The 15,404-nt window shown below is 38.1% G+C and overlaps 1 protein-coding gene across 1 annotated transcript in view; it reads left to right on the forward strand.

Annotated features, from left to right (window-relative positions):
* rttn (rotatin) overlaps positions 1-15,404 on the forward strand; it is a 79,396-nt gene that overhangs the window by 6,565 nt on the left and 57,427 nt on the right. The window contains exons 8-16 of the mRNA XM_088321873.1: positions 1,468-1,630; positions 3,394-3,578; positions 5,403-5,518; positions 7,667-7,822; positions 7,890-8,102; positions 9,782-9,894; positions 9,977-10,103; positions 11,754-11,879; positions 14,571-14,687. Of these exons, the coding sequence (XP_088177999.1) occupies positions 1,468-1,630; positions 3,394-3,578; positions 5,403-5,518; positions 7,667-7,822; positions 7,890-8,102; positions 9,782-9,894; positions 9,977-10,103; positions 11,754-11,879; positions 14,571-14,687 (1,316 nt within the window). The remainder of the gene's footprint in view (positions 1-1,467; positions 1,631-3,393; positions 3,579-5,402; positions 5,519-7,666; positions 7,823-7,889; positions 8,103-9,781; positions 9,895-9,976; positions 10,104-11,753; positions 11,880-14,570; positions 14,688-15,404) is intronic.

A 15,404-nucleotide genomic window follows, 5' to 3' on the forward strand; every position in this document is an offset into this window, starting at 1 on the left:
ATAAATCTAGTGGATTTTCAGATATAAAACTTAAAATAGTGTACTACGTTTACATAAATAAGCAAAAAGGTCTTATGGAGCTGACCACAGATCTTTTTGCGCATTATAAATATTTATTTTGTTACTCTTGGTTAAAAATGTTTTTTTAAATAAGCAAAATGATCTATTGTCCAAGGAAAATTATCTACTATCAGCTAGATAAGACAATAGAGCTTCCTTTAGATATGTTTTTCTTTTTAACTTTTTGGAGAAACAAGATATACTGGCCTTAATAGAAAACTAAATTTGCCAACAGAGTAAGAATTCGTTTTTTTGAACTAACATCCACACAAAATGATTGTACTCAGTTTGTTATTTAACTTTGTAAGAAGAAGATATTTTGGACCATTGAAGACTTTTTTTTCCCAAGTTCTTTAAGAAGCAGCAACTCCAATCTTTTAAGGATCAGTTTTCTTATTTTTTTATCATCTTCTTATGTAAAGTTAGAAAAATGCAATATTTAATGTAGTTACTCTATAAATTTTCTTTCTGTGCAGTAGGAAGGTACTCCTCAAAATAAGCCACATTATCGAATATAGCAGATCATTTGGTTCATTTTACAAACAATATTTTATTCTAACAAGATGCTTGTTGGTGATAGGAATGAGTGGAGGTGTTGTAAAAGGATAGTGGGATGTTTGGACGCGCTCTAAGGGATGGGCAGGGCACCCGTATAATGCGGCAGGGGTAAACCAGTGAAAGCTGTCGGGCCCTGCTGTCGAACAGAAGAGCGTGTTGTGTCACCCTTACGTAAGTGAATTGGTCGCTTTCTTGTGTCCCGTTCCATCTGGAGGGACGAAAGCATGACCAACTTGGGTGCCGAGGTGTTGAACTTGTTTGGGTGTTTGGGCATTTGGGTTGGCCATGGTCCAAACGTTTTTGTGTGTGATTTTTGCTACCTTTTCCCTTTTTTTGTTTCTTTGTTTTTGTATGTGTTTGTCTTGCTGTCGGTCACCCCTTTTGAGGAATATGACCAGGGTAGATAGATAGATAGAACTAAATGATTCATACTGCAATCCAGCAAAAATAACTGCCATATCAGACAATTTTGCTAATTTTTTTTTTTTTTACAAGTTACAAAAGCAAATTACCGGTAATCCTGAAAAACATTATTCAAAAGTCATCAATTGTCATATTAATCTTAGGTGTTCAAATCTATTTATTTTCTCACATTTTTTTAAACCATTAAAGAATACCAGAATGTTTGAATTTTTTATTAGCTTAAATGATTTAAAAATGTAATATCACTAAGTAGTAAAGTTTTGTGATTGTTAGGGGTACTTGGCTCAAGAAATATAATTACATGTGTTACATAATTTATACAATTTTGATAACCACTGACTTTAATCCTTGCATAAAAGGAAATTGTTCTAAAACTAAAATAAGTTAGTCTGTCATAAATATGTTCTCTTTGCTTTGTCTATTCAGATACTGCATCCCAGAATTCCTCCTACTCCCAGGAAGCGCAAGCAACCCAACGTTCGCAGGCGTCTTCCCCAGCAGCGGAGTTCTCCCCTCGGCCCTCTGTGGTCGGGGGATCAGGTCAAAGAGTAAGGGGTGATGGCCAAGATGGAGATGCAGGTTCAAACAGGTATGAGTCCCTAAAATCCAATTTTGCTTTAGCTTTCAAGATCCCTTTGCACAGCATTTTTTAACTGGTGGTTTGGGACTAAAAAGTGAGTTGTGGACCCGTTTTCATTGGGTAGCAGCCCTTTGCCATGGCAAAATAAAGCTTACAAAATAAAACAATAAATGATGGTCATTTAAGCTCCTTAATGGTAGAGCTGCAATTAACAACTATGTTAATAGTCGACTAGTAGCCGACTATAAAAACGATTAGTCGAATAATCAAGTTTAAATTTTTTTCTTAAATTTAGAATTTGGTTGATTAATTAAGTGAAATATGATAATAAACACAAGAAGATTGGTACAATTTATTGAAAAGACTGCAAATTCATACAATTAATTAAAAATGTAAAACCAATTAGGCGCAGTGCTCGGTCAGTAGAGACATACATCCCAAAATAAACCACTGTCCTTTTTTAGGGACAGGGAAATAAAAAATAAATCAAAATCAAGTCGACATTTCGATCCCTGTAAACCAAAAACAGGCTCATGAGCAGCAGCAGAACAGTTAAATGGTAAATGGTCTGGATTTATATAGCGATTTTTCAAGTCAATGAAGACCTCTGAAAGCACTTTACAATGTGCTTGACACTTACTAACACACCAATAGGGAGTCAGCCATGCAAGGCACCTACCCGCTTATTGGGGGCATGAGGGATTCAGTGTCTTGCCTAAGGACACTTCGACGTATGTGAATTTCCCTGCGGGGATGAATAAAGTATCTATAACACGGAGGAGCCGGGAATCGAACCTGTGACCTCTTGATCCCAAGACAAGCGCGATCTACCTCCTGAGCTTTGACGTCTTAATACCTGAAGTTTGTCTTAATAACTGACGTTTGTTTTTCATTTATTTAAAATCATTTCTCAAACCTATCTGGCAAAACGCTGAAGCTCTCTTATATAGCCAACATACATGTACGAAACGTTTAACCATGTCATCAAAACCGTATTGGCTCAAATGTCAATTGAAGCTTTCTGAGGCGAGTCGGAAGCGCTATATATAATGCAGGCCATTTACCATTTAACACCCCAACGTGCTCTTAAAATGTTCACGTGTCACCGATCTACTGCCATGATACACTTTGCAAACATTACAAGTTGTCTTTTATTTGCCATATCCAGTCCTAGATGCTCCCAAACTTTTAGAGTTTTCGTACGCACAGTCGATGTTGACGCTGCCATTTCGAGCGAGACAGATGCTATAGGCTCATGAGCGACTCTCAGCAGAGATTATATTGATGTAGAGATGCCTCATTCTCTTGGAAAAATGTTTTTAGCGACAATGGTCTACAATGAAACTCAGTGTTGCAGTCCTGCTTTACAGTAGATGGCGATAATTCCCTGCAAAGGCGAGTTGACGGTAATGACTAAAGTTTGTTTACTCATATTAAGCATGGCCAAACGCAGATACAGCAGAGAATCTACGAGATATGGATTCTATTATCCTGAAGGCGCTGAAGTGAAGCTCTTTTGACTTCATAAAAATCGCAGCTAATTGACATTATAGGGAATATAATTACTTGAAGACGTTTTGGTTTCGCTTGTCATTTATTATATATGTCTAATTAAAACTGCACATTTCTTTCTTTCTATAAATTTGAAGTGGAAAACTTTATTTGATTCGTGTTGAGGCTTGTAATTAGGGTTGGATGGTGGGTCCTGAAGTCAGACCAGTTGACAACCACTGCCTTAACTTCTACTTGTTTGTATTTAAAAAAACCTCCAGTGGCAGCTCACACAGAAGTACAGCGGCAGCGCAGCCTGTCAGCCAGACACCTCCTGCAGATGTGGGCCGCTTGGTGCTCTCCGACCAAAGTTTGGAAGATGACACAGAAATGAGCTTACAGCAACTTACTTTAGCTCAGTTCAGCGTCGACACCCTGGAGCATGTCATACCATTGCTTATGACAGGTGAGTGCTTGTGTTCTTCTTAGTCACACTGTTTTCAGTGTTTAAATGAGGAACTCTTTCCTAAAATGGCACCATAAAAACTTTTATCTTTGATTTGCCATTCAAATTTGGAAAGACAATTTACCATACTAAACCTCTACACTTTTCTTCCCCTCAGTAATAATCATGGCTAAACATTTTACAGGTCTTAAATAACGCAACCTTAATGCCAAAAAATAAGTAAGTAGAATGGTTTGGACATATCATTTTGTGTGGATGTTCGGTCAAATGACTGCAAAGGAAAAAATCCATAAATATACTACAAAAAAAAATCATTATTACTCTATTTGTGAAAATTGTGCTCATTTTAGGTATTTTTTTTCTAGTAAAATAGTTTATAATGTTTCCTCTACCAATTGCCAGATAATTGTTCTTATTTTTTATTATATATTTATTTATATACATTTATTTTATATATATACAGTATGTCACAAAAGCTAGTAAACCCCTCACATTTCTCAAGATACTTCATCATAATGTTTAAATGAACAACACTGAAGATAAATTACTTTGATAGAATGAAAGGTAGTCTGTGTAAGGCTTAAATAGTGTACATTTATTTTTTTTCCCCTCAAAACTCAAACTATAGCTATTATTAGCCAAACCCCTGCTAATAAAAGTGAGTACACCCTTAAGTAAAAGTTGATGAAGATTATTATTTTGCAGAACCGCTTAATCTTCCTTACCATGAATTTTACCAGAGCCGTTGGAATGCTCCTCCATGACAAAAGAACTGAGGTGGGGGGTATTCAAGATCTAGTGCTTCGCCACCTTCCGCTTGAGGATGACTCAAAGATATTCTATTGGATTTAGATCTGTAGACATGCTTGGCCACTCATCCCTTTTATCCTTAGCCCCTTTTAGGAAAGCCTTGGTCATCTTAGAAGTATATTTGGGCTAATTGTCAGGCTAGAACATTTCCCTCCGACCCATTTTCTGGAGGGAGGGGATCATTCTCTGCTCCAGTATTTCACAGTACATGCTTAAGTTTGTGTTATACTTAATGAAATGCAACTTCCCAATTCCAGTTGCACTCATGCAAACCATGACATTCTCACCACCATGCACGACAGTAGACACGACACAAACATGTTTGTACTCCTCACCTGGTTGCCGCTTTACACCATCTGAGCCAAATGAATTAATCTTCATCTCATCAGACCAAAGGATACCTTTCCAGTAAGCCATGGCCTTTGTTTACATACTTCTTATATATATATATATATATATATATATATATATATATATATATTCTGATTTGACTAGACAAACAAGTTAAAATATCTTAAAACAAGAAAAGTTACAAACCTTTTCTGACACTGAGTCGATTTGTAATTTGTTTGTGACACAGTTTAGTTTTGTTTCCGTGCACCCAACTGCAAAGAAATATATAATGTTAGAACTTCTCTACTTTTACTTTAAACTCAACTCAAAGTTGCTTCCAATTTTGTGCAATTGTATGTAGTTATGATGAGTGATGTATTCAGACTGATCAATAAATACGCAAATATGGCACTCTATTTTTGTGCAGTAGTTTTAATTCCATGCTCCTAACAGTCTGCTGCAAAAAATATCGCAACAAAACGTTTTTTGGGGTGCGTCTTGGAATCCAGTGTGGAGAATACGGCAATATTTTCAACCCATCTGTACAATCCACAGAGAAGTTGTATTATTTGCATGTAAAAAAATGTACCATTCTAGTCACATCACATCTTCAAAATTTAAAAGGACATCATCAAGTAGTAACCTCTCCCCCAAAAACGTCTGCATCCATTTATTTCTCAGACGGTTCACACGTGGTCTGCCGTGTTCTGGAGCTGCTGTTGGATGCCGTCTTCCTGCTTGGGGACAGCGTTTCCGAACTGGTCTGGGACGAGTGCAGCCTGGCGGGGATGGAGCTGGCAAGTCAAAAACACAGCTTGTGACAGCCTCTTATGCAGATGAATGGATGCGCCGACGCGAAGGGCAGGGGCAGGCGTGCTGAGTTTTGCCTCCGGGCAATTTGCCACAAACATGCAAGCATACGCCAGTCAGGAGTCGACGCGGATTTGATGCTTGTGATTAGGACGAATTCATTTCTGAGTGCTACACTAGTTCCTGCTTTGCGGCCAACATGCTGTGGGGGAAAGGATTGCGGTTGTCAGATGAGCATTACAATGAAGACATTCTATTTTTGTAAAAGATACGACAACACCGGAGAATAGAAACAAGGTTGTATAGAAAATAAATATGGACTTAAAAAAGGGCCTCTTTAACACAACTGCCAACATTGAGTTTAGTGGACTTTAATACAGCTATAAACAATGTAGTGTGCATTATTGAATTAAAAAACAAGGTTCTTCTTACTTAATTGGGCGGCAGTAGCTCAGGAGGTAGAGCGCTCGTCTTGGGATCAAGGGATCCCAGTTCGAATCCCGGCTCGTCCGTGTTACATGTCGAAGTGTCCTTGGGTAAGACACTGAACCCCTAATACCCCCAATAAGCAGGTTAGCGCCTTACATGGCTGCAAGGCCGCTATTGGGAAATGTGGAGCACATTGTAAAGCATTTTGGGAAGTCATTGACTTGAAAAGCGCTATATAAATGCAGATCATTTCATTTTATTTTCATTACTATTTAAAAAGTAATTGCATTACCCCACCCAAAGAACTAAAACCCAAAAGTAGCATGTCACTCTAACAGTAACTATCTTGTTACAAATTACTGTATATACCTGCATTAAAGTTACCCACGAGATAAAATAATTTGAAGAAAACCTTTAAACAAACCTTTGGAAGGAGTGAACTTGTTATATTTCTTGTGCAATTGTGAGAGCTTGCAAACAAACAGTCAAGACACTCCATATCCATTTTGTCTTTTCTCTTGTCAAGTCATGTTTATTTGTATAGCCCTTAATCTCAAAATATTTCCTCCCTGTTTCTGGGTAATATCCAAAATGTTTCCTTTTATATCCAATCATGGTATATTGCAAAAAATAGTTGGATAAAAAGACCAAAATCCAGCACTATTTTAGTGTGAATTCTGCGCTCACAGTTGCCTCAAATGTTTCGTCGTGCCTGAATAAGCCATACTACCACACGATGCCTACCATTCGTTACTGGTGACACAAAACCAAATATGTGGATATTAAAATACTTTTATTTTATAGTTGTACATATGGCTTGGATATACAGTAGGAAGAATATCAGTAGGGAGAAATTCAGCGTTCTTGTACTCTGCGCTTGAGACAGCGCCATTGTGTCTGTATTTTATTTTTTAGGTAGATTTAAACACGCTGCCCTTCTGGATGTGTTAATTAGCATTGTGTCGCTCGTAGAATGAGGGATACATATTAATTCATTAACAAGCCAGGAATCGTTAAATCCTGCTTTTAAAAAGTAGAGTAACATACCACGCAGTAACAACAATTGAGGTAAAAAATGTTATCAATAACGCGTTACAGTGCTCCTTATACTTGTTACTGTTCCTTTGTCTCGCAATACTCCCAACACTGTGCATGAAATTGTTTTGGATGGATATACTATAAGGAAAGTCGTGAGATACACACATGTTTCTAGCGTGTGCGCCTCAGAAGCATATTTCCATCCCCAGTTTATGTTCCCTACGCTGTTGGGCTCATACTGTACACTTGTCAAGAAGGAGGGCCCTCGGGCCTTCTGCTGTTAAATACGTGCCATTCAACGTCTTGTGGCCTGTTTTGTCATATTTATGTGGAGAGGAGTTCTGTTCTGTGTGGCAGACCTTGTTTTTTCCCTCCGATGGGATCACGCTTGTCTGAGTTTACAAGTCAAACAATAAATAGGACACTTACTGCCCCCTGCTGGTATTAATCAATCGCTGTTGCTAACGGAACAAAGCGTCTGAGAATAGACTGCTCTAGTTTTTTTTTCCATTGAGAGGGAGATACAATTGTATCTCGTCCAAAAACAACATTCAAATCCTCCTTTATATTATTTAGTATCTGCACTGTGCAAGTATTTTCCCTATGTTTCAGGGACGATCTCTTTATGAGGTGTATTTTCATGTTTTTTTTTTATATAATTATCTTAGAAAAAGAAGCTGCAATCATGCATGGAATCACTGGCAGATGTGCTGGGTTACCACCGGGATAAAACCAGCACTTCTCAAGTTCAAAACAGAGTTGCGTACACAGGCTCAGCAGTGTTTTTCATTAAATTCCTGCAGACCATTCTCCCCCTTGAAAAGGTGTGTATACTAAAAACTGAATTGGTTATTTCTCCCAAATATTTATACACAAAGTTTAATCTCACAGGCAAGTGGGAATGTCCCGGAGAATGCAGTAACGGCGATTTTTCAACTGTGTCTGGATAAATCATTTGGAATGGCGCTGCCCAGCATGCAAGACACAGCAGTGGCCTACCTGGAGCAGCTAAATTCTGATAGTCATGAACTCTACAGGAAAGTGACCCTTGCTTCCCTGTGGATGGAAGCCACCTGCAGCTTCCTCAAAGAAGGTCAGACTGAGGTAGGATGTGCATGTCACACGCACAAAACCAATGTTTGAAAATTTGTGATGCCAGTTGAAGCTCCAAAATTCCATCTCCTTTCAAGAATAATATAGAGAGTTGCTACTACGGCTCCTTCATTGTTTCCAGTCTCGAAGATAGGGTTAAGGAATTTAAGTGGACTTGCAGAGCGATACTCTCATCTTGTGGCTGTTAATATATATAAGTAAATATTTAAGTCAAGTCCTATTTGTATAGTCCTTAATCACAAGGAGTCTCAATTGGCTGCACAGACCACAGATTATTGCAAACCACAGACTATTATTGCACCATCCCCTGATCTAAAACCTACATGAGGGCAAGGATAAAAACTCAAAAACCTCAAATCAAGTCCTATTTGTATAGCCCTTAATCACAAGGAGTCTTAATGGGCTGCACAGACCACAGATTATTGCAAACCACAGACTATTATTACACCATCCCTTAATCTAAAACCTACATGAGGGTAAGGAAAAACTCAAAAACCTCAAGACAAGTCCTATTTGTATAGCCCTTAATCACAAGGAGTCTAAATGGGCTGCACAGACCACAGATTTTTGCAAACTACAGACTATTACTACACTGTCCCCTGATCTAAAACCTACATGAGGGCAAGGAAAAATTCAAAAACCTCAACATGAGGAAAATGAAGAAACCTTGAGTAAACTTCTTAATGTAGTCCAAAAACGGCTACACTTTGTGTATTGTGTTATCTTTACATGTGCCCAAATCTGCAAGCAGTTCACATTATAAGCCAAAGCTTGAGTGTGATTTGTTTATTTATTAGTTTCTCATGATCCCAGTGTATATCAGCCATGATCATTTCTCCCGTTTTGATTTTTTGTTGTGTTTTGTAAGCGTGATGTATTTATGATTTTCTGTATAAATATTTTCATAGGACTTTGGCCATTCTCGCATATTTTTGACACCTATCTAGACTTGAGTATTTTGGAGACCAATAATGGTGAAAGGCAAATGTACAAGTATAATAGTCCAAGAGTCCATCCCATCAATCCAGCATTGTGAAATAAAGGCACTCAAAACATTTAAAAACAAGGCACAAATGAATTTGTGGGTTGAGGCAGCGGGTCTGACATGCATGAGGTCTTTCCCTTTGCTAGAGAAAGTATATAGATAGATACTTTACTCATCCCCGTAGGGAAATTCACACTTCCAGCAGTATCCTTGTGTTGAAAAATAAAATAATAAAATAAAGATATAGAATACAAAAATACCCAATATAACGTTTTGCTATGGAGTATTTAAATACACACTAAAATAAAAATAGGGTATTATGCAAAGGTTTGGGTGGGGTTTAATGTGGGCTTTTACTCCCCTGGGCGGAGTTAAAGAGCCTCATGACATGAGGAAGAAATGATCTCCTCATATGAGCAGAAGCAGAGTGTCAAACCACAGACACCAGTATCTATTATCTAAATAATTTTGAGGGGAATGAATATGCAGGAAACCAATATCAAAAGTGTGTAAAGCTATCAAACAGGACGACATTTTCCAACCAACCAATCCCCCATGTCAACCCCCAGATCTGGGTATGACCTGTCAATAAAGGAAAGGAAGGACTATAATTCTTTGTTCTACATTCTGCCTGATAAAATAAAATCCAACTTGATTCAACGTAACATATTCCTTCTCCATTCAGGCTGAGAAGAACTGGCCAGAGCTTCTCGAGGTAGTGGATAAGGCAGTTGAAGGTCTGCCATTTCATGAACACCTATCGATTATCAAGGAATGTGTTCGTGTCTGTTCTTATTTGTGAGTTAAACCTTAACAACGTTACGTTAATCACGACATTATCACAATGATCATTTTTTGAACGGATATCATTTGCAATCAGGTGGAAGTTTGATCAGCCCAGTCCAGTCTTCCAGACGCAGAGTCAGAAACTCCTCCTCAAGCTGCTGTCACATCCATTGCTGCCCGTCAGGATCGAAACCTACTCATGCACGTTGACTGTTGTCAAGGTCAGATCATTGCATTTTGTCAGAAAGATAAAGAGGCAGTGTTTAAGTGAGAGTTCATGGTTGAAACAACAATTCACGGCTGGCAGGCGAGGATCACCTACAGTAAATGCTAACTGTGATCAAATACAGTGGTATCTCTTGATATGAGCACTTCTACACACGAGAATTTTGTTTCACTATATTTACAAAGGTAAATCCAGTACACAAGTCAAGTCAAGCAGTTTATTAAAAAAACTAAAGGATTTAGCGGACGCAATATAAGCACAGGCACAGTTTCTGAACTCTCTGATCTTCTTTCAGGAGTAGTTGCGTCGTTCCCTTTATATAAAGGCTCATTTGACTCACTCATGATTGACTTTAATGCTACCCTGGCTACTGTCCTGGATTCCGTAGCGGCCCTACGCATTAATTCAGGACCTAAAAGACTCACGCCTTGGTGTACTGATGAAACTAGATCGGTTAAACAAGACTGCAGTAAATCTGCAGCCAAATCAGTCCCAGAGACTACCACCAGAGACCGCTCACTGCTTGTGACTGTTCCCCGCCATGAGCTTGGTCCAGATTGCGCATGCGTCTCCAGCCGTCAGGCACCCGATTCCATGCACTTGTATATATCTGTAGCGTAACTATATTCTGCAGCAAGTGTGTTTTGATTGCAGTTCTTTAATTGCATTTATTAACATCTCCTTATAAGTTTTGGAACCATAGCCAAGTGTTCTGGAAAGGCAAATCATAAGTTTTTTTAAAAAAAAAAGGAAAATTATGACAATAAAACTACGCAAGAAAGGGAAAAACACGAGTGATTTTAGCACAGAACAGTCCTAATTTAAGTTAATACTACATAAAAGTGCAAGTGACCTTTAGGCTCATACTGACATATGAGAAATGACATAAAACGTTCCAAGCAGCAGTAGTGGCGGTAATATAAATAAATGTAAAAATGTAAAGGGTAACAGATGAAATCGGTAAATAATGATACAATCAGAAGGTGAGTGCAAGTTGATGTACAGTCGCAAGTGTTCATTTCTATTACCGGGTGTGGAGAGTTTATTAATCTCACTGCTTGGTGGATGAAGCTGTTAGTGAGTCTTGTTAGTGTATTTAGTGTTGTCTTAAGTTAGGACAGTTCTGTGCATCTGAACCTTTTTGTCGTCAATATTCGGCATGGGAGAGTATAAAACGAAATTTCGATTTCTTGCATGTTAAGTACATCTGAGGAAATTGACATACAATTTACTGTGACTTTTTTTGTGTGAATGAGTATAATCGCCAAGGAGTACAATCGGGAATGAGTGACGATCACAAAGTCGAGGAAGAAATTTTCACCATGCTTTGCTGCACTAATTTTCCATTTTTTTCCGTTAATATCTCATTTATCTTGTTTCTTTAGTTTTTATGTTTTAATTACTATTTGAATGCGATCAAAGGTTCATTTTAATCCTTTTGGGAGTTCGGGAACGGACCAATTAGTTTTAAATAATTTCATATCCGGAATTTTGCTTGTTGCAGAGCAATTCAAGTGACAAGCATGATACTGGAATGAAGCTTGTATATAGAGGTACCACTGTATAGCATGCCATCTTTTGAATTTTCTGTTTTGTTTTTTTAAATACATTTGCAAAAAAATAGCGCTATTTGAACTTCTCACAGGAGTGCCTAGGAATCCAGAATTCTTCAAGAAAAGAGTCAGGAATCTGCAGCGGTGTCAATTTTCTACTACATCACAAGGTGCTATATGAAATAAGCGCATTTGGCCTCCAGGATTCTTCAGAGAAGGTGAGCATATATTATATTTTATAGAGAGATATGTGTTATTTACAGTAATTCATTTTTTATAAGAAATGGTACCATGGTTGGACTTTTCTTTCCTAAACATTCAAATGAAGAATGTTGTTATCCTAGCAAAGATGTCAGAGGTAATGGTGATCAACGATTTGAAAACACTAAATTCTCTAACATGTCATTTTTCCTAAAATCCAAATCTGACTTTGCATGTGCATGAGGTTTAAATCAGTCAATGTTTATCAAGATATTAAAGTAACCAGATCAGGCAGCTAATGTTAAAGCAGCGGTGTCCAGACTATGAACACTGGGGCCATTTACAGCCCGCCAACCATCTGGTAGTAGCTCGACCAAAGAACAATATTTGATCCTACAAACATTGTTTGTTTGCAGCATACATATCTAAAAAATCTTAGCATGCTAATTATCTATTTACAATTTTGGAAGGCAAACCAATTTTTTTTTCTCATACATTTGGTAAATATTGTAAGACCAAACGTAGTTGGAGAGTTGGTCTACTAGTGATCCCAAGAGCCAAGAAGATATCTGCAGGTACGAGAGCGTTCTCCATTCGGGCCCCTGTGCTGTGGAATGCTCTTCCCCCTGAGATTTGATCTGCAACCTCAGTGGAAATGTTTAAATCTAAGCTTAAAACACACTTCTATTCTATAGCATATGAATAACCTATATTTTATGTTGACAATATCTATGTATTATTTGCCCTCATGTAGGTTTTAGATCAGGATGTTGTCATAATAGTCTGTGGTTCGCAATAGTCTTTGATTTGTGAAGCCCTTTGAGACTCTTTCTGATTAAGGGCGTCACAAATAAACATAACTTGACTTGACTTGAGATTTAACATAACATATTTCCTCAAAAGGCCTGATGTTACATTATAAATAACTAAATGTAATTGAATGTCATTTAAAATACATGTCAAGTCATGTTCCTTCGTTTTAAATAGATCTAAATGTATGATTTATTCAAATCACAAAATGCATTTCTTCATTTTCCTCATGCTGAGGTATTTGAGTTTTTCATTTCCCTCATGTAGGTTTAAGATCAGGGGATGGTGTGATAATAGTCTGTGGTTTGCAATAATCTGTGGTCTGTGCAGCCCTTTGAGACGCCTAGTGATTAAGGGTGTCACAAATAAACAGGACTTGACTTTTTGTTAACTACAGTATAACAAGATAACAGTGGTTAACAATCTGAATGAAGTTTTGTATGTACCCCAACTAGTGTAAATACAATGTTTTAATTAATATTGTAATTATGGAACATCTTAGAGCAGGGGTGTCAAACTCATTTGAACTCGGGGGCCACACGATAGAACAAACATTCTGTCGGGGGCTGGACTAGTAGATTAAAGAGAAAGAAAAAGAGGGATAAAGAAATAAGAGAAAGAGGGAGGGAAAAGGAGAGAGGGCAGGACAAAGAAAGAAAAAGAGAGCAGGGGAGAGAGCATGAGAAACAAAAGAGATAAAAAGAGAAGTCGTGAGAGAGGGGGAAAGAAAGGGAGCGGAAGAAAGAAATCCAAAGAGAAATAGAAAGACAGCAGGAGAGAAAAGAGAAAAGAAAGCGTGAAGGGTAGGAAGAGAGAAAGAGAAAAGAGGAAAAAGGAAAAAAGGAAGTTAGAGCAAAAGAAGTTAAAAAGACACAGAGAGAGAAAGAAACAAAGAGCAACAAAGGAAGAGAAAAAGAGAGACACAGAGAGTGAAAGAGACAGAGAGTGGGAGAAAGGGGGTGGAAAAGAGAGAGAGAGAGAGAGAGTGAGAAAAAAAGAAAGAAATACAAGTACAGTGTCTTTGTTCGAGGCACCTGGCTTTGGCAACATCAAGTTGACATATTTCAACCTGCAGCTTGTTTTTCTCTTGCGCTACTCTGAGTGTTGTCTCTCGGGCCGGATTCAATCCCTTAGCGGGCCTGATCTGGGCCGCGGGCCGCCTGTTTGACACCTGTGTCTTAGAGGGTGGCCATTTTGCCACTTTGTCAAAGATGGGATTATAGTTACTAGGGAAACAACTAATCATGACCTACTTTTTTTCTTAACCTGATGAAAATTAAAGTTTTTGTTGCTTCATTCATTTTCCATAAAGACAGACTGAATCAGAATACTGAACTTTTGTTTTTATAATATAATGCGATAAAAGTCATCAGATTTTCTTCATGTGTCAATATTTCCTATTTGAAATAACATCATAAATATTTTTCTCGATGTCTAGGATATATAGGATATCTCCACACATTCAATTCTCAAGTTAAGCCATATAAGAGAAGCATAAACGTGGAGTTGCGACTGTGCTAGCTAAACAATGTCCTTGAAGTTGACTTAACTCTGAAGTAAGTCTCATTATCTGTTGTAAAAGCCCGCTGTGTCCCTTTAAAATGGTAATTCCTGTCGTTTTAAGGATCCTGAGGCAAGGTCAGTCATGCAAATTGCCATCAGTTTTTTCGAGATGTTAGTTTAGGTCCTGGTTGTGAGCCGAAATAATAATTTTAAAAAGGCCCATGCGGCCGTTACGCGCATCAAGGGGCTTGTAAAACTCTCCCACGTTATATTAGGCTTGTTAAACTGCCAGCATCACCTCGCGATAGACATTTAAAAAGGCTGTCACTTGCATTACCTGCTGTCTTTATCCACAGTGCTAAATTTCACTCTGCCACTTAACCTGTGATCTACAGGTGAATGTCGCTGCCAAGGATATCCTACTCTTTCTGCTCAAGGGACGATTGATGATGACAGCATCAACCTGGGACAGATTCATTGCAGCACTCTCCGGAGTCACCGCCGTATTACAGGTTTTGGCCTCATGAATTTTCGCCACACAGTTAACAAAGCTGTGGAAGCCCATTTAGAGAAAAATAGTTTTTTCCCTATCTTCTCATTGCCAAAATCAATATTTATGCCGATGGAAGTGGTCTAAGCCTTTTTCCTCCAGTGGCGTGTTTACTTCCAACTTATCAAAATACCTATTACAACAATATTAATAGAATACATGTTGCACCAATAAAGCTTTGAAAAGGGCAAAACTGACAATGGTTTGCAGGTCATAATAGATATTGATATTATCAAACTTTTTAGACACAATATTATCTTAAGCAGTGTTTCGTAACCGGTGGGTCGAGACCCAAAAGTGGGTCGTGGACTCGTTTTCATTGGGTCGCGGATCTTTTCCTTGGCAAAAATAATGCTAAGAACAAAAAAACGGAGGGTCAATTTTACTCCTTAACAGTAGGTGGCAATAATGCCTCGCTAGATCTCTTTACCTGTCTAGTCAATTAGCACGTTTGAGCAGTTCCACATCTCATTTTATTTTGATTATGTTGGTTTTCTTTTTTTTTTGTGCTCATCACGGGTCTTAAGAAAGTGATAACGGAAAGAGTAAAAAACAGTGACTACAACGATGGAGTCGAAGAATGAAACAAATGCGAAATATGAAAATGCTGTACGAGTTTCTCCCAATGTCGCGCTGGCTGCTGAAGGGAAAGTAAATGGTTTAAAAATGTTATATTTTT

This window comes from Urocampus carinirostris, chromosome 18, assembly GCF_059441175.1.
Source record: "Urocampus carinirostris isolate Australia breed hairy pipefish chromosome 18, RoL_Ucar_1.0, whole genome shotgun sequence".
Lineage (NCBI taxonomy): Eukaryota > Metazoa > Chordata > Actinopteri > Syngnathiformes > Syngnathidae > Urocampus > Urocampus carinirostris.